Here is a 22,911-nt window from a genome sequence, read left to right as displayed (position 1 = left end):
GTAGTCCTCCACACAAAAATCTCAAGCCAACAGATTTCTAAGTAATTCCTAATGCTCTCTATGGAGCAGGGTGGCTTTGTTTTCTGGAGAGTGATGATAAAAGAAAGTTTGCAGATTTGCACTGGACATCCTGCAGTTTGTGGCAAGTCCCTTATTTCTGCTGGCCTTAGTTTCCATAAATTGGGGGTATCAATCCATTTTATTGCTTGGAGATCATAATACAAGATGAAGTCTTCTGCTCCAGATCTATGATTCCAGCAGTGAGTGTTTTAATGGTAGTCATTTCTGAGTATCCTTTTAATAAAACCTTAGTGATTTATTTGGGTGGTAAATTCAAGATGATGTTTACAATTCACAACAAAGGACATGCTCCTACTTTTTAGGCATAGCTGTCAGGGCACCTTGTGTGCTTGACTGAGTAAGCTTCTGGTACAAATGGTTCAACTGTCTGAGGGAGCTAGTTTCTCCTGGTTTTATAAGGGGGAGTTGCTGAGGCAGTTGTGGTATTTGTTCCACAGATAAAGACAGTTAATGAATAAGAGTTATTCTGATTAAAAAGAAAAGACAATACTTAACAGTTTTAGAAGGGACACCCTCATCCACAGGGGTGTATTCAGAGTTACTGTTAATATGAAAATGTTTTCTTTAGAAGGATTTGCAGGGGATCAGCTGAAGCAACAATCTGCCATGTTATTGTGGAGGGGTTATTGGAGGCTGTGCAGCATAAAATTCTGCATAAGCACACTTTGAAAGTAGCCTTGCATATTGGACTTGGGCTTCATTTGTGCAGGTTTTATTCTGATGCGCTTAATGCAACAGTTGAGAGGGATTTCTGTCTTTACAGACCTGTTGTAGCAAGTGAGTAGCGTGGAGTATGTGTGCTTCTAGTAGTGTCTGAATAATCTGATACCACCCCAGTGCATATAAATAGTACATAGGAGTATATAATATCATCTAACCTGATATTTGAGAAGATGAGTGAAATTGTTGGAAGATTGGCAAATGCACTGCACTTTAAATCTTTCTGAAGTGTAACCTGTTAGCAGTACAAAGTCTTAACAATGGTATTTGGATGATAATATTTTTAATTAACTACTTCTAGAAAGTAAATTCATAACGCTTCTCAGTGCTTTGTATCAGTGTAAAGAGAGATGTAGAAATTTCTTCATCATAGCAAAAGGAAGCTGTGATGGTCAGTAGCTGCATCTTGGGAGGCAGATTTGCTGTTTGGAAAGGTTTCCTAGCACTTGCAACTTACCGTCATTGACTAGCTGAATGTATCTTACTTCTGTGAGGTAGGTATTGGTAGCTTAGGGATTGTTTTAGCCATGCTGTCTTATGCTTATCCTGTTCTGTCACATCTGTCCATACACTTTTTCTTTATCTATGCCTTCACATATGTGCTGTGATGTCCATTGCAAGTGGTATGACTGTTATGTGTTGGAGTAATAAAAAACAACTTGTGCATGTCTTATTTTGTTTTTTTAATGGTGTCTGTCAAGCAGCAATAAAGTTAAAAGATGGAAATCATCTTTGAGAGACTTGAAAACTTCTTGTCATCCTGGCAAAAGAAATAGGCAGTTGAATATTACAGTTTTTTCCAAATTGTGTGTATTCTGTCACACGAATTCCACACAAACTATTGCGTCCACAAACTTAAACTTTCAACTAAATGCCAGCTTCACATTTGAAACTTAGGACCTGTGAGCACTGGTCTTTATTCTACTAGCAGAGGTATTTCAGAATGCTTAGCTTTTGATTGTGATATATCCTTTCCTTATTCTGGGGGGAGTATAGTTGGCTGAATTGCTGTCTACGTTCACTTTCAGCAGACTGAAAATAAAGCTTCTGCTGAATCAAGTCTCTTTCAAAGAACTACCTAAAAAGATTAGGCCAGATCTATGGATTACCTTCTTTGCTATACCCTATGCTATAAAGCGTGGTGGAGGCAATGATGAATATCTCTGTTTTAAATCACGTTAACTGCATTTTATTCCTTCTGAAGAATGATCATCATCTTCAGGAATGTAACTGAAACCTAGGGAAACAGCAGTCTACCCTACTCTCTGTTACAGACTCTACTTTATATTCTGAATAGTTGTTTTAGACCAAGATTTTTTTAGAGGTGGCCAGGAACTGCTACAGTTAATGGAACTTGTTAATGTAACTTGTGAAACTACATGATAATCAACTTCCAAGTACCTTGAAGTCAGTAGCCTTTCCTAAAAGCAGAAGGAAATTTTGACTACTGTGCATTTTTTTTTCTCCTTTTGTCTTCCTCATAATGAAAAAGATTGTTAAATTAATATCTTTATCTTATTAAATTTTTAATTTGTGGTTCATCATAGAAAATATAGCCTGGTATTTGGCAGCTGTACTTGGCAAAGAAGAGAAAATGTGTTGCTTCTGAACAGTTTTATTCTGGTTCTTGTATTGTGTTATATAAATGCATCCTTCCATGAGCGTGCATGTGAGCTGTAAGCCTCTAGCTCTAGTATGTTACCTGGCTGACGGCAGGAGGAGGAGGGAATATATAGAACATTCTCACTAAGAGAAGCTGCATCTTCAGTAAGTCAGAAAAATAGAAAGGATGTGTTTATTTGTTTATATGTCTTTATTCAGAAAAGAAGCCATTGTGTTGTAGTAGCAACACATTAGTAAGAAGAAACTGACATTTGAGCTGCAAAGCGTATAAGCAAGCTTTGCGGTTGTGAGGCCAAGACTGTGTGCAAATGCCAGTATTTATGCATGTACATGGCTTTTTGCATGCAAACTTTATATGGGAGGAGTAATATTGGCAAAAATTGCACTTCCTGTTTGTAACTAACTTTATTATGTATCGCATCATGAAAATACATCACATTACTGTTACCTGAAATGAGGGGGCTATGAAATACATTGCTGTAAGTTTTACAATTGTTTTAGTTGTTAACCACTGCTTGATGAATTACCAATATTGGTAGATTGGGATTGATGCTGTTGGCATGTTAAATTTAACTGTGAAATCTTTAAAAGATCGGAATGGCTTAGAAGGTAAAACAAAGTAGTGGATATGAAATGTTTGGTGTCTTGGCGTGGATCCAGCTTGATGTCCTAAATGAATGCAGCACAAAACCACAACAGATCAACCCAGATTTACATGAGTGACATATAAGAGCCCTGAAGCTAAGCCAACATAGTGATTGAATTAGCTCCTGCATTTAGAGAGGCTTCTCCCTCCAGGTCAGACTTCTAAGCACTGATGGGCTTGTGTGGGGAACTAGCAGTTATAGATTGAAGTATGCCTGTGTTGTGGAGGAAAAGAAATCTTAGAACTTCAGAACTTTTACCATTGACAAGTGTAACTGATTTTCTCGGGGGGGGGGGGGGGGGGGAACACTATGAACAATAATGGAAAAACTGGAAGAATTTCCATTAGCGGTGCTTCAGTCAAGGACCTGCCAATCTTCCCAGAAATATCTGTTCAAAATCTGAAACATTTTGATGCTGCTGGGCTGATATGTACCTTATGTATTGCCCACCTCATACAATACCTGCCTTGTTCTTTTAGTAAATAATAACTCTACTGTAGTGTGATGTTCATAAATAGGATGCTTTTGCGAACATTTGTATGTGCAGGTGCAAAAGTACAGTATTTGTGATCTTTTCTCTAAATACCTTATTTTTAAAATATTGTCTGATTTTTAATAAACTGATATTATAGGTAAATAAATGTCAGATTAAAGACAAGACATAGTGGATGAACAGAAGCATTACTCCTTTTGAGTAATCATTATGAGTTTAATATAGTTTTGTTTTTACATGATGCAGGGAAATAGTTATTAAACAAAAAAATACAGTAATGTGAAGAGTGCCTTATTCTAGGGATTTGTATCATAAGAAATTGCAAAGAAATACTGGAGACCTCTTAAAAATATGTTCTACAACTTATGTTTTTAACTGGTACTCTCACATAAGATATTGATAAGTTCCAGCAACTATTTTATTAATGTTAGTATTGTTTGCAGTTCTTATTTATGAACGCTTCGATATTTCAATAACCCAATATCTCCATTTTTGTTTCTCAGCATGATGTATCACAGACTTTGCTCAAAGCAACTCTGGACAGTGTGGTTGAAGAGTGTGTCAGCTTTGTAGGAGTTGATATTAACATCTGCTCAGAAATACTGTTAAGGTGAGTCAAACATTTTCCTATTCCAGTAATTACATGGCTCTGGATCACAGAGACCCTGTTTAGTCTGCCTTCTGACTCAAGCTCAGCTGAAGCAAATGGCTTTTGTGTTAAAGTTCCAATTACATGAAAATGACACATTGAGACAGTATTTCACTGGATTATTAAGAGTCAGTTTTTAAGGGTATGTGTGATTGTCCAGGGTAAAACTAATCTGTGGAGAAAAACAGGCATTTAAAAATTCTGAGCCAACATTGCAATTTTAGAAAAACTTGATATAATTATTTTGTATTTTTACACTGAGAAAGGGATTTTCAAATGTACTTTCTGTCTCTTAGAAGGTATTTTTATAGGTACTGCTAAGTGGAACAGGTTGTAAATGTTAGGCAAGGAAAGGAGAAAAGGAAAGATTCAAGGGGAAACTGCTGAAAAATGTATCCCTTCTTACTGATTTTTTTTTAAGTAATTATACCATAATTACTTGGAAAATGTTCTGAATTGTATTTCTCTTGGTTAGAAATTAAAAGCTCATTCTCTCTCTTGAGTGTGTAGAATTCAGAATCATTTAGCTGAACAGCCTCTCAGAAGAGCAAAAGTGTTGCTGTCATCCTCTGTAGCACAAGGGGAAGAAAAAGAATGTCCATAATCTTGGTAGTGACAAGTATATTAGGTATCAAAGTTAGGCAAAATGTATTCTTGTTAATTTTTTAACCCCTTATAATCATTCTTGAAAATGTCTTTTCATATTTTGGAAGAGGCTCTCTTTCTATTCTTCTTGTTTTTCCACTTTCTCATCCATATTCTTTTTCTGTGTATCCAATCCTTAGCCCAACTCCTGATTTATCCTCTGTTTTACCTTCTGTCAGATTTAGATCAGCTTTTAGTAAGAAAGCAAGCAGTACCTATGGGTAAATGAGGCCGACCAGCTTTCATTCCATGAATAAAAGCCTACCTGAGCAAGTGCAGTGGGTGAGCACTGTCAGCCTTCTGCAGGTTACAGCTATATTGTGCAGTTCAGCAGAGGGCACCAGGCTGAGGTGCCACTTGGTCTCCACAGAACTGTGAACATGGAGTGACACTGTCCAGTCGTGGTTACAGGTGGTAACCGTGTTGGCTAAGTACTTTGTTTGGCCTAATTAACCTGGCTTATGATGCATTTATGCATCAGCTACATCAAGTTCTGGATCTAACTTGATCCTCAGCAGTTCAATTCTGCTGTTCTGTGTAGATGTGGTCTAAGTTTCTCTCAGATGTGTAGTGTGTGAAATTGTCACCCTAGCTAGAATATACCATGAGCAGGGCTTTCTGCTCATGCATTCTGATGCATCAAATACAGTTGTTGTCACCTCTTCCACGTGTAATATGTGTCAATGCTACACTACTTGCATTACTGCTAAGTATCGTACTTGAAAGACTTGAGATCATCAATGGAAAATTCTGTGAACTCCGTGTCATGTTCCTTTGTCAGTGTAAATAAGCTGGATTTCACAATGTTTCTAAGAAATTTTTGGAGAAAATTCCATTCCTAATGATGAATATTTTGTCTACAGCTAAAGGTGTGTCTCTCCAATTTAATTCTGAGGTTTCACCAGCTTTGGATTATTTTTTTAACTTTTGCTTGAAGATGAGATTAATGGAAAGATTTCTGTGTCCCCCCCGCCCTCCCCTTTGACTCTTCTTGCCGGGTTTGCTGATGGTGTTTTTCTAGAATCAGCCTGTGCCATTCCACAAACAGGTCTCTGCTGCCATTGACTTAAGCTGTGGTATCTGATATATAGAGCCAGATTGGTGACATTTCCTTCTCTAGTGCCAGGAGTAACTGCCCACCACACCTCTTTTCCCTTTTTCTATGATTAACGTACTCCATACACAGACTGTTGTACTCACATGTACGTACAGAAAATGTGCAGCAAACCCACTGCTTCCTGAAGGAACTTGGCTAACTGCAGTTGCACTTCACAGGTAAGTTCTTTGCCAGATCTGAGTTGCCCCCAGAACAACTCATGCAGCTTGTTCCCAGCTGCTCTTTTATCTCAAGAGTAGCTGAGAGAAAAGGAACAAGCTGTGTGGATCTGTTAAATTGTGTGAGGAAGGCAAGCTGCTCCCAGCCACTCTCCTTCTGGATAGCAGACATCAGCCCTTCGTGTTGGGGCAAGGTGTTGCAGTACCATTGGAAGAGAACAGCTGAGAGGGGGCTGTTCTTACAGGAACAATTTATCTGTCCTGAACCCTCCTCCTATGTCATTTCCTGAAGAGGGCAGCTGGGGGCAGGCCATAAGACATGACAAATGGAACTGGCATTACAGAAATAGCCAACAGATCATAAAGTACACGTCCCTGGCTTACTAGCTAGGTATGTGCAGAACTGTATTGCTCAAGTCAACAAGTTTTGTTGACTTGAGTGGATTTCTTCCATAGAACTAAGAGAAGGGATCCTTTTTTAGATGATGCCTTTGGTCTGGGAGTCTATTTGCAAATTTCTTAGCTGTTCTTAAGTTTTGTAAACCAGATTTTCTACGGTAATGTGTATCCTTGTAATGGATAGCACTTGTATTAATGATTGTTCAATGGTAATAAATGTATTCTGTAAACTTTTCTCTTAGACACATTGCAGGACTGAATGCTAACAGGGCTAAAAATATAATTGAATGGCGAGAGAAGAATGGACCATTTATAAACCGAGAACAGCTCAAGGAAGTTAAAGGTCTGGGTCCCAAATCCTTCCAACAGTGCGCTGGCTTTATCAGATTCAATCAAGAATATATAAAGACCTTCTGCAGGTAATAGAGATGTTAGCTGTCTTGACTAAATTATCCAAAATAGTATGAGAAGACTTTTTCCCCTTTTCTGTTTTGTATTCAGGCTTGAGACTTGAGGAATCCTAGGCCTTTGCACTCTGAAAGACGTCTTAACAAATAAATTTCTTGAAGTCAATGGTTGAAGATAGTTCTTCCTCTGAATAATCATGGCTTATTAGCCTAGTACTCTAAGTCAGGGTTTCAGTAAGTATGTAAGCTTAATTACAAATTCTGCCACTGAATTGGTAGAAGAAATTTGGCATGCAGTAGTGTTGTGATCTGAGATAATAAACCTTAGTCTTGTGTTTCGGGCATGATTTAGAGATTTGTAAATTCATTTTATTGTGGTAAGGATTATTCTGCAGAATGTAATAGTAGTAAACTAGAGGGGATTTTTGGAGAGTTTCGATTCCATTACCTGGAGGGAGAAAGTTGAATACCTGCCTGGATCAAACTCTGTGTTATACTCCTGTACCTAGCAAGTGTGATGTGACTGCCTTCTGTCTCAAATATGTGAGGCCCTTTCCCAAGTCCAGTTTGTTGACAGTGGGTCATCCTTTTCCGTGCCACCTCATTCCCTGTTTCTGTACCAAGCCTTTCCCTCTTGCAGCCATTCATTGTGCTCCTCTTGACCTGAAATCTTTCCTCTCCACAACTGCAAGTGCCCTTTCTAGGGCAATGTCTCTTCTCCTGCCTTTCCCATTTCTCCTTCCAACATAAAGAACTAAGAAAGGGCACAGGGGTAGCACCATCCCCACTCTTTTGCCACTGACTCTTCTCAAAAAATATTTTCCTGGGAAGCACATGCTATTTTTTAGCCAACCTAATGCTCAGAAGCAATACTGTATTCCCAGTTGCTGCTGGCCAAACAGCACACACGTAACTTCCAGGCAGGAGGTAGGCACATTAAGACTGGCTTACTGCCCAGGTAGAAGGTATACAGATCGGCTGCCCATCTGGCAGGGAGGCACATGCTGCAGGCCAAATGGTGCGCACTGTAAGCACCAGAAGACCAAAAATACTGCTTTCAAGGCTGTAGATGATGGATACGTCTTACGTTGTACAGATCTGTTCTAGTGAATGCTGCAATACAACCGAGGAAGAAAAGGCTGATGCCTTCCCCCCCGGCCCCGCCAAAAAAAAAAGTTCACTGGTGAAATATTTAAGGACATTGTATTTTTTTATTTTTTTTTGCTTGCTGGAGCATGCTTCTGATGTTAGTCAGATTCCATAAAACTTGAGAACATTGTATAACCTGAGAAATCTGCTATAACTTTGGAGTTTGAGGCCAAAATAAAGCTCTAACACCATCGCCTCCACAACATTTCTTGTGGGCCCAGGTGGCAAAACCAAACGTTTTTGAAATGGACTTTGAGAAGGTCTCTTTTTTTGTTCTCTCTAATAATGTTGATGGCTATAGAGTGCTGTGTGAATTAGTTTTTGTGCTTCGTACTTGGAGTTAATAAGTAGTGGTAATTTTAAAAATCGATATGGAAAGATAAAGTTATGTTTGCATTTCTACACTTAGGTAGAGCCCAAAGTGCGAGTGCTAGTTCCAGGTTCTTCAGTGCGTTCTCTTTTGTCCTGCAAAAGCAGAAACCACTTGTGATTTAGGAAACAAAAACAAACAAAAAAAGAGGCAAGAAAGGAGCCTTTGCCAGTAGGAGTAATTTGTTGCCTTTACTGTATCCTGAATTTTTTTTCTACTGAAGGGAAACTTTAAAGGAAGAAGTATGCCAGTTGTAAATATGCTACACACATGAAGATGTCTCCTGTTTTCTGTAAAGTCCTCCTACCAATGTGGTCAATCTGTCCATGGATCTCTCAGAGACTCTGGAGCCTTTTCATTATTCAGCCAATTAAAGAAAAAAAATAAAAGCCCAATCTAAATGCTAACTGAAGCAAACTGATTAGGAGTCAGTAACTTATTCACTAAGTTTTAAGGAAAGCTGTATTAAGATACTTTTGCAAAAATGGTTTATAAATTCTGAAATAGTGGTAGATTTGACCTTTAGCTTTTTTCTGTTCTAAGCAAATCACGGTCCGAGTTCTTTTGATTTGAAATTTTTCATATTTTGACCTGGCCCATGTTTGAGCAGAATTTGTCGGAAATTTAAGCATAGGAAGTCAATAAATGTGGTTTAAGGAGTTCTGATGTCTAAGCATTCGCATACTTTCCTTGTTCTGTACATATGCTTGAAATGCAATTTGCTTACCTAAAGATGGTATGAATAGGAAATTTTGCTTATAAATTTTTTAAATTTAAAATTATGCAGACTATTAATTGACAGTTAAGTATAAAAGTGTCCTCACAAGGTCTTTATCAAGTAGGTAAATGCAATTGTCCCCATTTTACAGGCAGAAGATGCTATCCAGGTTGCAAATGATATAACTATCATTTCAACTATAAGTTGTGTAGTGTTTTCTTTTATAATCTTTTAATCATGAAGAAATTTTGATGAAGCACAGAATCCTTTCCCAATGTTTGTTTCTATTTTAAATTAATTTATGCATACATTGATATATTATATTTTTATGCTATAATTGTATTGTTAAAATTCACTCACAATGACCTTTTAGGAGTTTTGTACTTTTTTTTTTTTTTTTAAATGTGCATTGTATAAAAGTATGATTGTGTTTTTCACATGTGGGCACTGGGCTAGGATCTTGTTCATTATGAATGACATGTCCATTTTCGATTTCTGACAGTAATAAGAAAACTGATCTTGGAAGTCATGCACTTTTGACTAAAGCAGGTGCACAGGGTAAAAAGAAGAGTAAGCCAACACCATGTGCCTCGCAACAACCGAATCCTTTGGACCAAACTTGTATTCATCCAGAGTCTTATAATATTGCAATGAGGTAAGCGGTGGGAAAGTTTTTGAACCATTGACACTGTCAATTTTTAAAACGAAAGTACTGATTTTCCTGACAACAGCCTGCTCAGCCTTTTGAGACACAAATACTTACATTAATTTGATGCTTTCTCGCCTTTCTTCAAGAAAAAGATATGCTTCAGAAGTTCTGTACAAGTGAAGGGTTTCAAATGGTGTGTTTTGCCTTTTACGTGCATGCAAATTTTTAGTGTTAGTCTTCGTTTTTTTTGTTTTCACATAGCTTTTCAGTGACGAAATCGGTGAATTTTCAAAACTTTGTCAGACTTTCCTCCCATGACCTTGTCTTCTTCATATCACAACTTTGTGCGTCATTGAGGCCACTGTTCTCAATTTCCTTCTGTTTGCCAACTCTCTTTATGCTACACATCACTTTCAGTTTGGACTTTTGGTTCACAAAGTGTGGAGACAAATCATTTGTTCTAAAAATGTCTAAAACCTGATGTTTTTTCTTCTACCTTGCCCCTATATATTATGTAAAAGGTGATAACTAAAACATAATTTTATTTGTTCTTAAAAATAATCTAATTGAAATGCCATGCAAATATTCAGTCAGCAGTAGTTTAATACATCTGCATCATTAAGAACTGCTTTTACATTGTTGTTTATGTTCAGCATGTGCCAAACAAACTTTCTGCTTAGTAAATTTTGACCACCAGAATGTGTTTGAGTGTGCACACAAGTGCATGGACATGTAAGCATGTGTCATTATTGTGAGGCTTTAAAATTAAATCCTGATATTGCAAGATCTAATTAAGATGTATATATTAAATTCCCAAATACATGAACACTGTGGTGGTTTAACTAAGTGACCTTTGGCTAAAGGAAGAGAATGGTTTTTGTGTAGGTCAGAAAAAAATAATTAGGAATCCATCTGTGCCTCTGGTTAGGGCATACTGCAGCTGGTAAATGCTAGTATAAGCTGTGATCCTTTCTGTCATCAGCCCTGGTTGAAACTGGACTCTGCTTGTCCTCTTGAGAAAACATTATCTCCTACCATAAACCAGCACATATTTATTTTTTTAACTGATTTGCAGTGAACAGGTTCTTTTCTTAAAATGTGCTGGAGCTAATTTCAGCAGTAGCTAGATGCTTTAGGATTCTTATGATCTCTGTTGAGAATATTATTCCTGGAGCAAGTTGTGCTTCCTGTTTTATAAACAAAACTGTCTTTAAGCCTCAGAGAGATATGCTGAATTTCTGAATTTCTGAAGCTTGAGTTTCTTATCTAAAAAAGTCTTACAGGACCTTGCATTTTTAGGACACCCTCCCTACAGTGTGTGCTCTGTTCTCTCTCTGGTGGAGATAACTGCATATACAACTTCCTATGCATAGGTCTGTGTGCTTTGCTTCTGCTAGGCATGCAGTGCACTTTTGTTTCCATCCTCTCCCTGCCACAGTTCATTCTTCTTTGTGCCTGATTCTAGGGCCACCAAGCAATTGCCTGCTAGAGTCCATGCTCTTTGTGCAGTGTATAGGTAACTTTGGTTTCTCCTTTTCCACAACCATTTCCCTCTTTTTCTTATGCATCAGCATTTGTTACTAGTTCTTTGCCCTGTGCATAGGTGTGGAAAAAAGTCAGGCAAGGTCCTGATCTTAATAATCTTACATTTGGTAGGTGGCTTATAGGGTGAAGAGGCTTGATCACCCCTACTGGAGATTATTCAGAGTGAGTCAATATTTTTTAAAAAAAAAAAGTTGTTCAAAATTAATGTTGGTTTTCAATATTGTATTTCATTCAATTTAAATATTAAGTAGTCAGGATTTGGTTAATAGTCCATTCAGCTTTCCAGCCCTAGTGCACTAATAAAATAATCAGTAAAAGTGTTTACAGTGTTACCAGCTTCGCTTAAAAGCTGATGTGGAAAGATTGCTTCAGGGAGCAGAGAAGTGTAGCCAGTTAATGGCAGAATACTATAGAAATTTATCTACATATGATACCTTCACAAAGGTTGGTCGGAAATTGTGACTTTGTTTCCAGAGCAGCGCAGATTACTTTTATATCTGAAGTGCTGAGTGGGATTATTACTGCATAGGGTAGCTCAGATATTCACACACAGTTGAAATTCTGGAGACAATTTTAGTAGGTATCACAAATCATATAATTGTGATTTGGAATTTGGCTGGGAACCCAGGATAAGTGCTATTTGGAAAAAAAAAATAAATTTAAAAAGTAATTTAACAAGCACAAGTTTTACATCTTGACCAAAAGACACTGGTTTGAGTCACAGGCTTATGCATGATTCAGAGAGGTGGCTGCCTCCTCTTGCACAGCCAACACTGCTTAGAAGGTACCTTGCTGGTTCTTAAAACGTGTTCAGGGTCAAACTCGGACTTCAAGAGCCACAAAGCCATTGCAGAAGTGTGATGTGGCTACAGACCAGTGCTACCTGTCATGCCATTTTTCTTTGGCTTATGCAATTACTTTAAAGTAAGTTTCCAGCTGTGCCATTGTCTGTTCTCTGTTTCTCATCAAACACTTTACCTTACTAGACTGAATTTTCAGGTGAAGCGGTTAGATCCAAGTGCATGTTGTAGGTATTGTACTGTACAGGTTTTTTCATGCAAAAGAATATCAGTTGATATCAAAACAAATATAAAACCACAATAACATATCGGCTAATGGAACACCAAAACTAATAAGCATAGCACCTATCTCTAACTGAATCAGTCTTTTCTGTTTTCTTTGGGCTTTTTCTGTTGTCTTACTTCTTGCATTTATGAGTATCTGTACACATAGTTTGATGGGGGGGGGGAAGTCTCAAAGTGCTCTCTGTGCTTTCTATGAATGTACTCTATGTTCAACAGTATTTTTCTTTTTCTTGCAATGAAGACATAGTTTCCTTGAAAGCTAGTTAAATATGAAGGTAATAACTTTTATGGTATAGATTGTATTAAAATACATTAGCTTGATATCACAAAATGGTGTGGAGAATGGGGCAAATATCTTTTAATATTTTTTCATTGCAAATAGCTGTTTGAAGAAAAGAAAATACAGCTCTGCAGCAAACTGACAAAAGCCAAGAATTGCAGTATTAAAAATTGACACTGATGACATAAGGGCTAAATATAAACCAGACATCCTCCACTCAAGTAACTGATGCTATAATTTAGCAATGATTATATATTTAAAATTATTTTTCAAAAAAAGCGTATGAGCTGTTAAGCTTCTCGGAACTTATGGAGATGGCTTTCCAAACCAATTTGCTGCCTAAATATGAATTAAGAAAAAATTCTACTAGGAATTCAGACTGCATGGAGGATTCAGTCCAAAGCTTATCAGAGCTGTTGATGAATTTTGCTGGCTTTGATAGGCAGTGGATGGGACTGGGCTTGTAATTCCCTTATGCTGAGCCTATGTTCATGAAAAAGCTTCTGAGAGCCTGAAGATCAAATCATGTTTGTGTTGTTGATTTGAGGTGTCTTACTGAAATCAACCAACATCCAAAGGACTTTTTAACATGTTAGAACTAAACTAGGTGTAAAACCTAATTGATAATTCTTATAATTTAAATCAATGTGCATGAGAAAATTTGAGACTGTTAGAAGTGGGTTAGAATCAGTATTTTAATACATATGTTTTTAAACAAAATACATTTTAAAGGAGTTCTGTTGCGTTGCTGCCTTCAAAGTATTTCTTTCTTCTTTTTCTGTGGTTACATAGAACTTTGTCAGGGACCATGTCAAGCTCACAGGTGGATCTGTGCTACCAAAGGGCAGAGTTGTTGTCTTGAAGAAGATGGGCAGATTTGATTCAAGGCATCAAAATACAGTATTACATACCTCTTACGACAGAAATTAAAATTAATTGAATAGATGCTGCATAAATGAGTCATAAAGGCTTCCTCATGCAACGTCTACCACATCTTGCCAAAAGAAAGTAATCTGTGAAAATTTTATTGGATTAAAAGTTTTCATGGGAAATTACATTTATTTCTAAACTAAATAAGCTGGTGATTTTCATTCACTGCTTCTCTCCAAATTACCCAAAAGCAGCAGTCCACATTACAGATTTATGACATACAAAATTATCAGTTTTTAAAACAATGTTTTTGAGGGATAGAAGTTCACCAAAATTTGAAACCACTAATTTTCTTTTTCTGAACTGTTTTGTAGCTTGAAAGGCCAATCCGGTTAAAAAAAAAAAAAAAAAAAAAAAAAATGGTTAAAAGAATTGCTCCCAAGTGGTGACTTTGGTTGCCAAGCTTTAGGCTGGAGCCAATTTTTATGGCTGAATTAGAAAGCCTTGAAAAATAGGGTTTTTATAATGGAAACACTGATGTAATCTTTACTACATTGGCACAAATGGTGCTGGTATGATTGATTTATGGCATTTAAACATCTTAACTTAAAATCCGTACAATTTCTGTAAAATAATTGGAAAACACCCTACTGGTGATTTAACACACTCTGCAGATGACCAAAACATTTTTGTTCATGGTTTCCACACTGTCAAAGCTTGGCTTTGTCATGTGCAGTGATCAAGCTTATGAACACCTCTAAACATTATGAATCAGAATTTCCTAAAAGTTAAATAAAAACCCCCACTTTGTAGGCAGTGTATTTTCCTGCAAAGGAGAGCTGTGTTTTAAGTTTCTGAAAAATCTATATGTGAAAACCAGTTTATAGTGGTAGAATCTTCTACATACAATTAATACAACATGTAGAGCATATCCAATTTCTTGGTACATATTGTAAAAGAACTGGTAGGAAAACCAAGGAAACGTTTAGGAAGTCTCAAGAAGTTACAACCAGGTTATGCTTATAAACCAAAATGCTGGAAAGAAAACGCAATGTTTTTTCTTTGTTGTATCAGTCTGCTGGGTGCAGTTGGTTTCGTATGACTGAACCTTAACATTTACTGATTTTTATTTAAATCTCATAAAAATGCTCTTTGCTAAAGGTTGGCACTCAGAATGTGTATTGCTGCTCACATTGCAGCATCTGGCAGACAGGTTGTATTTCAGTCAGACTTAGATCTTTTATAAATATTGGTAAAATATTTCTAAAGTTGTGATTTAGCATAATGCAGGTGAGGATCTTCCTTGGCTAATTACCCGGGTTTAGGACCTTGCCTGGTAGAGGATAGTACCGCTCACTGCGGTTGGTTATGCCGTAAGAGAAGTTTTTGATGTACTGAGCAGAGTGACTTGCAGTGAAGATTCATGTCTTGCCCTTTGCTGGGTATTGACAATGCTGCTTGATATCCTCAGAAGGACTTCAAAATCCCAAGAGGATTCAGCAAAGCACTCATTCATGTGCTTATTCTTCACCAAAGTAAAACATTTGGATTTGATGCTCATTTCAGCAAAACATGTATGTTGATAACTTTTTGTATTCCATTGTCGATGGATTGATCATTTTTCAAGTATCTCTGGTGTTTCTGCTACTCTTCACATGGGTGGATGTAGCAGCTGATCCATAGTATCTCAGTTGCTACGCTGAAAAGCTGCACTAGCTAGTTTTGAAGGCAAGTACTGACCCGTAAGAAAATGCAGAAGAAAAACTGTTGATTAGGGAGAGACCACCAAAAGAAAGACATCTCCCTCCCCTGCCCTTTATGCAACTGCACACTTGTCCTTTGATGGCATTTCCAGCTCTCTGCTGGGCTGGCTTGCTTCTGTCCAGGTTGTCCCTGAGCAATTGAGGCAATGTTTAAGGGAAATAGAGATCAGGGAGGGAATAGTTAATTAGTATGGTGTTTGAGCAATGAGAACAAATTTTTGTGTTCTATTTAATAATGCAGTCTACATGTGAATATTTTACAGAGGACAGGAGTTTCTACTGTGATAGGATGCCTTTCCTTAAATTCACTACAAAGTCAACCAAAACATCTTTTGTCCACTTTCAATAAGACTGTACTTGCATGTACACACATGTGTGTGTGTGGTGTGTGTTTATTCAAGCTATTTAATGTGCAAAATAATACTTTCTGGTAAAGTCTTACGTTTCTCTTTAAAAAAAACCCAAAAAGTTAAGCTTAGTAAATTAATGAATCTTTGTGACTATTTCCAATAGGAAATGGCTAACCCTAATTAAGGAGGACACTTGCAGAATTAGAACCATTAAGCCTAATAAATAATAGGTCATATTCATCACTTCAGAAGGCCAGTTCATTCACAGGTCTGACTATTAACTTAGTAGCTGGATTTTTAGAGGTCATATTTTTGAAAGTTATCTTGTCAGTAAATAGAAGAGCAGAAAAGGCTTTCACTGCTAATTGCCATCCAATAAAGACATTTTAAAACTTTTATGTGATGTAAAATATACAGTTAACAAGAATGATTAGAAGAACTTGGAAATAACAAAGAATTATCCTCCAATTACACTATAAATACTAGACCCATAAATCAAGTGGTATTTTTTCATTTGTTGAAATTTTTGAAACTTACATAACTTCCTACTGGTTGCATTTTTTAAAAAAATTATGAAGAAAAAATGAACTTTTTTATGGAATGATCTCCTTTAACTGTAATACTAATTCTTTGTGGATAACTAATCATGTTTTACTATTTTGTATCTCGGGTTACGCTTCAGTTATGTGATATATCAGTAGTCATGAAAACAGCTAACAACAGCGTGCCTAATGGTATTGTAGCAAAGTGGCTATGTGGCAGTGTAACTGCATCTGAATTTCTGTTCTCATTTAGCAACTCATTGTTCCTTAGATTTATACTTTCAAAATGTCATAAACTGAGTGCTTTCTGGTCTTCTGCATGCAGTCAGATAATCTATAATATTAATAATTTATGCATATGAGGAAAAACATATTGGTTAAAAATCCTTATCTGGCTAAACCACATAAGTAGTTTTAAATATATTTGAAACTTTAACTTTCCGTGTCCAGCAACTAATTACAGAGAATGCACAAATATTGTTTGCTATATAATCTGCATCAGTAGTTGAAAATTGAGGATCTGTATCACTAGTGAGAACAGGAACAGTCAACATCTGCATTATAAAAATAATGCTTTTGCATTTCAAAACATTACTAAAATATAAATGTCTGCATAATTTAAGTTTCCTACTGTCATGAATGTACGTTTTACCTAACAAAGCGCATGCTAATGCAAAGTTGTTTTGTTTTCAGAGTGATTATGTTGCATTACCATTAATTCATGTGTGCACTGTGACAAGATGTAATGGCATATCATGTTGCTTTAGTGTAATGAATCCAGTACTCCCAGCTCTTAAGTTGTGTTGCTGGAAATGATTACATAAAACAAATGACTGTGACTAAAACCCTTGCAAAGCTTTAGAACTCCTGCACATTAGAAGAAGCTTTTTGGGGTGTTTAAAGTAACTTCATAAAAATTTACAGAAGACTTCCCTTGGTAATAGTTTTACTCTTTTCTGACTGTTTTTTGCATTCCACTGAAATTTGCATTATCTTTTAAGCATTGCAAAGGCTGTGCTATAATTTTGTGCAGATGTGTATGTTAAGTGAACATGATGTGCTTATTTGTTACATTTATGCTACTTTTCTTTCTTTATCTGGGTAAGATGGATGAAATTATGTATTAAATAAAAACATCAGTGATTTAGCCATGACTATTCTCTGCACGTCCTGTAAGACTGAAAAGATTGCTTTTAAAACTAAGGTGGTTGCATAGGTTTCTGAGTATTCTCTAAATCTCAAACCCATAAAACTCAAAGTCTCTGAACCAGCTAAATTTCGCTCTGTTCTGACTCTCCTAAAACTCTGGCAGCTTTTATCTGAGTTGATGTGCCTTGAACAGAAAGTTTGCCATTCACTCAGACACTAAACATTTGAGGAAGTAAGGATAGTATATCTTATAAGAATGACCTCACTTCAGAAAAAACATCTCATCTTTCCCGTTTCCATTTCTGTTAACTTTTCTTTAGGTTTTATCTTTCTAGTAGATAAACATAGCACTTGAACTACTGCAACATGTTATTTAATTCACATATGTAGCCAGGAAAATACTTGAAGGGCTTTCATTTTTGCATAGATCATTCATGTTCTTATGTTGTGCAGCTGGAACTCTCATTTACAAATTGGGTAAGTGAGCTATTTCAAAGACTGTAGTGAGATAGTTTAACATTATAAAGATCAAAATATGTAAATTAAGGGAAACTTTTTTCCCCCCGTAGCCATATCCCAGCCTTATTACCAACTATCCTTTTTTTCTGACCTTGAAATAACTCTCAAAGTAAGTTGTTGGGTTGCTTTTTTAATAAGGAAACATTTAACTTTGTTCTTAGCAATGACATTTAAAAATAGAAATGATCAGTATAATGCACGACTGTTCAGTCAGAGATTTGTGCTTTATATTGATTTTTTTATTATTATTATTCTAAGTGCCCTTAGGCTATGTTCATTTGAGTGAAAATGATACATCAGATATATAACTAGATTCAACAGTATTCTTAAAAACTACATCTGTAATCACCAAGAAATTTACCAAAACCTAACCTAAAAAGGTGAGAATTTCTAAAGTAGGAATATATTGTTTCTGTTAAAGATTATTTCTTTTGTGTGTATGTGCACGGTGTACCTTGTTACAGTGCTCTCTTCTGCCTATAATATATCTTGTCATTCTGAAATACTCTTAACCAAATGCCTGATTCTTAGAATATTATTAATTCTGTTGTGGTCGACAGGACTTCTCATGTACTTAGACTTGGGCATGTGTTTAAGCGTCATCTTCAGGTGGAGCCAAAGTTTTATTCTGAGCAGTAAACCATGTTAATAAATTATTTAAACAACTGTAATTGATAACATAGGGCCCAAACCTACCACCCTTGCCTAGATGAGGAATCCTTTTTAATATCAGATAAATACTTCTATTGGGATTTCCGGAGGATGGGGGAGGCAGAGGAAGGAGCGGGCAGTGAAATAACTTTCATGAATAGTAATTGAGGGCTCAGGCACCTGGGTTGTGTCCTGTTTCAGGCTGGTTTTCTTTCCAGCAGCCTGCACGTAGCACCATGCATTCTGATTGCATTATCCACACGTTCGACAGTTTTGTACATAATGGGGTTTTTTTTAATACATTGGTGGGTGTTCTGTGTGGTTGCACTTATTAGCAGCAAAACCCACCCTGTTATTGATTTACAAAGTGAATGTGCTTCTGCAAAATCCTAATGGTGAGAAAATGTTACTTGGAGGTACTTCAGCTGAATTTCCATTTGGAGTGAAATAAAGCCAAGTATGTGAATGTCAGCAAACTTGTTTACAGGGGTTGGCGGTAAAGCATACATTATTTAGAAGGTTGAGTCATGAGGCTGGTCAGGTTTGTCATGTTACATCTGGCACGTCAGTCAAAGCCGGGGCAGCTGCCGCCTGTCACTAGTGCTGTGGTGGGGCATTGTCCATCCATCAACATTAGCAGCCAGCAGCCCCAAGGAGCTGCGTAAAGAGCGCTTTGCCTGGGCCTACGTGCAGTTTCAGTATTATCAATGCAACCACTCTTAGTGCTCTTTTGAGACCAACAGAAGATGGCTTCATAGTAGGTCTCATATTTTTGATATATAGGCTCTTATTAGACAAAATATTTGAGTAGTAGTAGTGTTTTGTTGTTAGTTTAAAGAAAATAAAAATTTGTATTGAATATTATAAACAACGTGGCAACTGTTTTGATATTTACTTTGTTTCCAAACTGCCTCAAACTACTTTAAAAAGTGATGTCAAAAGTTGAAATGCAATCAAAGCAAAATTCAGTAAACCCTGAGAACAGCATCATCCACTGAATCCTTATTAATTTTTTTACTTCATACATTGCCACATGAAAGATCTGTATGCACTAAGAAAATTAATTTGAAAGTTATATCTGTCACTGTTAAGTGGAAATCTATGTGTTTGAGCTAATAGTCCACTTAAATCGCCATGCTTGCACTTGAATTCAGTAAAAAAGTGGAAGTCCTGACACCCAATTTTAACGGATGTCCTCCTTTTGGCGAAATGAGTGGACATTTTGGAGTGAAGATTTGCCCTTGTACTCAAAGATTAATTTTGTGATTTATTGAAAGTCAGATAGTGCTTTAATTATGTTCCTTCTATTTATATTTTCTCAAAAAGAAATTTAATTTTGTATTTCAGTGCATATAGCTTTTTACCACTCACCACCTGAGTAATGTCAGTTGGATTCTTCAGGTTAAAAAAAAGAAAACAAAAAAAACCCACTGTGTCTCCTGCCAAAAGAAATACTAGACTCGGGTTTGATAAAAGCACAGAATGTTTGGGGGTTTGGTTTTTTTGGGGGGGCAGGATGAGTACTAGGAGCTTTTGGGGATTGGGGGGGGGGGGGGGGGGGGTGGACGGCATGGGGATGAGTACCAGGGGCTTTTGCTTTCTTATGGAGCTGGAATGTCTCCCACCACTCGCAACTGCAGGGCATGAACCTGCTGGTCAGCACTTCTTTTGTGGCTTGTACTTTACACTTGTTGTGAAGTAGGATAAGGACAGGAAGGAGGGATCTCTTTTAGGAATTTGGAAGGAATGTTTACTCGGACTCTGAAGGCCAGGGACAATAATTCTACCTGTCTGCTGTGGTGGAAAACACGCAAAAACCCATGTGCCTCCCTCCAACAATAAGGGCTATGATAAAGTAGGGGAGACGAGGTTTATTCATGGTGAGATGCAGGGCAGCAGGACAGATAACTGAAGTGTCTACTGAGAAAAGGACAAATTGCTTTATTTAGTATAATGTGACTCAGCTTCTATGAGCTGCATCCTCATTTTCATTGGTTTATATCCCTTAAAGATTTGTTTTGCATTTTTAAATCCTTCAGTAAAATAAGGACATTTATTCAGTGACAAGTAAACATTGTCTAAGGCATCACTACTGATAATAAGGAGTAGGGTCTGCATGTGAATTTTTGTCATCTATTCTTTGCACTTCTCAGCATATGTGCCAACATTGCTGAACTAAAAACCTCTGTTAGTGTGGTTTGGGTTTTTTCATTTATTTTTTAAAAAAAAAGAGATCACAGATCAAGATATATTTATTTTAAAGTATTTCTTCTCAACCTTTTTAGATGCCAGTCCAAATTTGTCTCAATCTGCAATGCGTGTATGTATGTGACAGTAGGGAAGGATAAGGGTGTTTGTGTTGTGTAACTACTTTGACTTGATAATTTCCTAGTTTCTAAAAAACTAATTGTTCTTGATCATGAAGTTCATAGACAAGAGAAGTATTTAATGTAAAGTTCTTCTTAAATTTGGTTAAAGATTCTTCATATTAATTTGATATTTTAAATGTTCATTGTTGTTTTAATAAATTGCCATTCATTTTAATTTGAATGACAGTGATGATAAAAATGACAGTATTATAGAACTCTCGCTTATTTCTAGGGATCTTTCATTGTAAAAGACATCTTTCAGTCATAATCAGATTTTGTTTTAGCATGAGATGAAATCATTGGTCTGAGAAGCGATTTGCATTTTGAAATTTTGCTTCTAATTTTGTAATCTATTCCAGGAGATACTTGTATACAGATACACTCTATCCATGTATGTCTCTGATCAGTGATTTCAGAGTTGTTGATGATGAGTTGAGAGGATATGCACTTGGGAAACTGTTCACTGTTCATATCTTTTTATCAGAAGTTTTGTTCACACATCAATGCAAGAGTAATCAAACCCCCTAAATATAGCAAAGGTTCAGTTTCCACTGAAGGATTTTACAAACCTCTCTCTGTGTCTTTGTTTGAACTTCCCAGGTTTTTATCTTTCATTGGAGGAAACACAAATGACATAGGAAAATCAGATATGCAGCAAAAAGTAAATGCAGTAATTCAAAAGGAAGGACTGGAAGGCACAGCCAAAAGGCTAAATACAACGGTGCACACGCTGCAGCTGATCATTGATGGTCTGACTCAGCCTGAAGGCTTTGACATTCGAACAGGTAAACCTTTGCTTTGAAGGCTGTAATCTCAGTTTGATTGTTCTACATACCAGTTTTAAACCAGCATGTTTTCTTCTTCTAAAGTCAGTTGTAGATTTTCATGGATGTGTAACTCCATTTCTTTTCTCAGGCAAGGTAAAGGCTATATCATAGTCAGATGTTTTTTTCCAGCTCAGTAGGTAAGGAGTGTGAATCCTGTCTTAAATCATGGCATTTTCAGCTGTGGGAAGGGGCTTGTATGCCTGTTAACAAATGAAATAGTTTCAATATGTTGACTCTATACTGATTAAATCTGTGTTGGCTCTCCACCATGGAGGGGAATGCTGAGACCAAGCTGAAACAGTAGTAATAAAGGTCTGTGGAGCAGTGGTGTAGTAGTGTGTAGTTCTGCTCTTTAATTGCACTAGTTCCTGGAGAAAAGTGTAATTGGAGCACATGGCTCGTGACCTACCTTGGTTAAAACTTTGTAGTAGTGCTTAACAGTTTGAGGTGGAAGGGAAGAAAGATGAGATAAGCAATGAAGTAAAACATCTAGGAGATGCTGTTGTTTAATGAAACTTACAGCTGGATTCTCTTATGACAGCAAGAGATAAAGGTAGGCAGCAAAGATGCAGGCTTATAATAACAAATAATAAACTTATGCTTAAAAGAAATAACATTTCTGTCCCCCTTTTTTCAGTTCATTAGTAGTTTCCTTGCTGATTTTATAAATAGTGATCTTGACAATGTGTATTTTCTGTCTCCATTTGTTTTGGTGGTGTCACATCTGAATTACAGTAGGATAGACTATTAACATATGAAGATATAAAACCAAAAGGGACTCTTCAGTGGAAACATTCTTCTGATCCAGTACATTCAGTATTACTGTAGACAGACTCTGTGGCTGGAGTAGGCAGCCTAGTAGCCTTGCATAGCTGTAATTCATTGTCTTTGTAACCCTGCTAGTGACTGTCAATGAGGAAATGCATCACATCCAACAGGGCTCAGGCAGATTGAATGATTTGTACTCTATCCTGATTCAAAAAATAATCTTGGTTTAAGATTCAATTCCGTTGTTGTTCCCAACAGTAGAGATGTAACGTTAGGGAATTGTGGACAAAGAGTAGCTTTCCTATGTATCATCTTAAATTTCATTGAAATTCTATGTTGTTTATTTTTCCTGAATAATTTTAGTACAA

General features: G+C 36.8%; 1 protein-coding gene across 5 annotated transcripts in view; it reads left to right on the top strand.

Annotated features, from left to right (window-relative positions):
- SRBD1 (S1 RNA binding domain 1) overlaps nt 1-22,911 on the top strand; it is a 135,075-nt gene that overhangs the window by 108,739 nt on the left and 3,425 nt on the right. For all 5 annotated transcript variants that reach the window (XM_030035446.2, XM_030035441.2, XM_030035443.2 and 2 more), the window contains 4 exons: nt 4,068-4,174; nt 6,775-6,951; nt 9,679-9,831; nt 21,549-21,733. In XM_030035446.2, the coding sequence (XP_029891306.1) occupies nt 4,068-4,174; nt 6,775-6,951; nt 9,679-9,831; nt 21,549-21,733 (622 nt within the window). The remainder of the gene's footprint in view (nt 1-4,067; nt 4,175-6,774; nt 6,952-9,678; nt 9,832-21,548; nt 21,734-22,911) is intronic.

Source organism: Aquila chrysaetos, chromosome 13 (genome assembly GCF_900496995.4).
Source record: "Aquila chrysaetos chrysaetos chromosome 13, bAquChr1.4, whole genome shotgun sequence".
NCBI classification, from domain to species: Eukaryota; Metazoa; Chordata; class Aves; order Accipitriformes; family Accipitridae; genus Aquila; species Aquila chrysaetos.
This window is presented reverse-complemented; position numbering and strand designations above follow the sequence as displayed.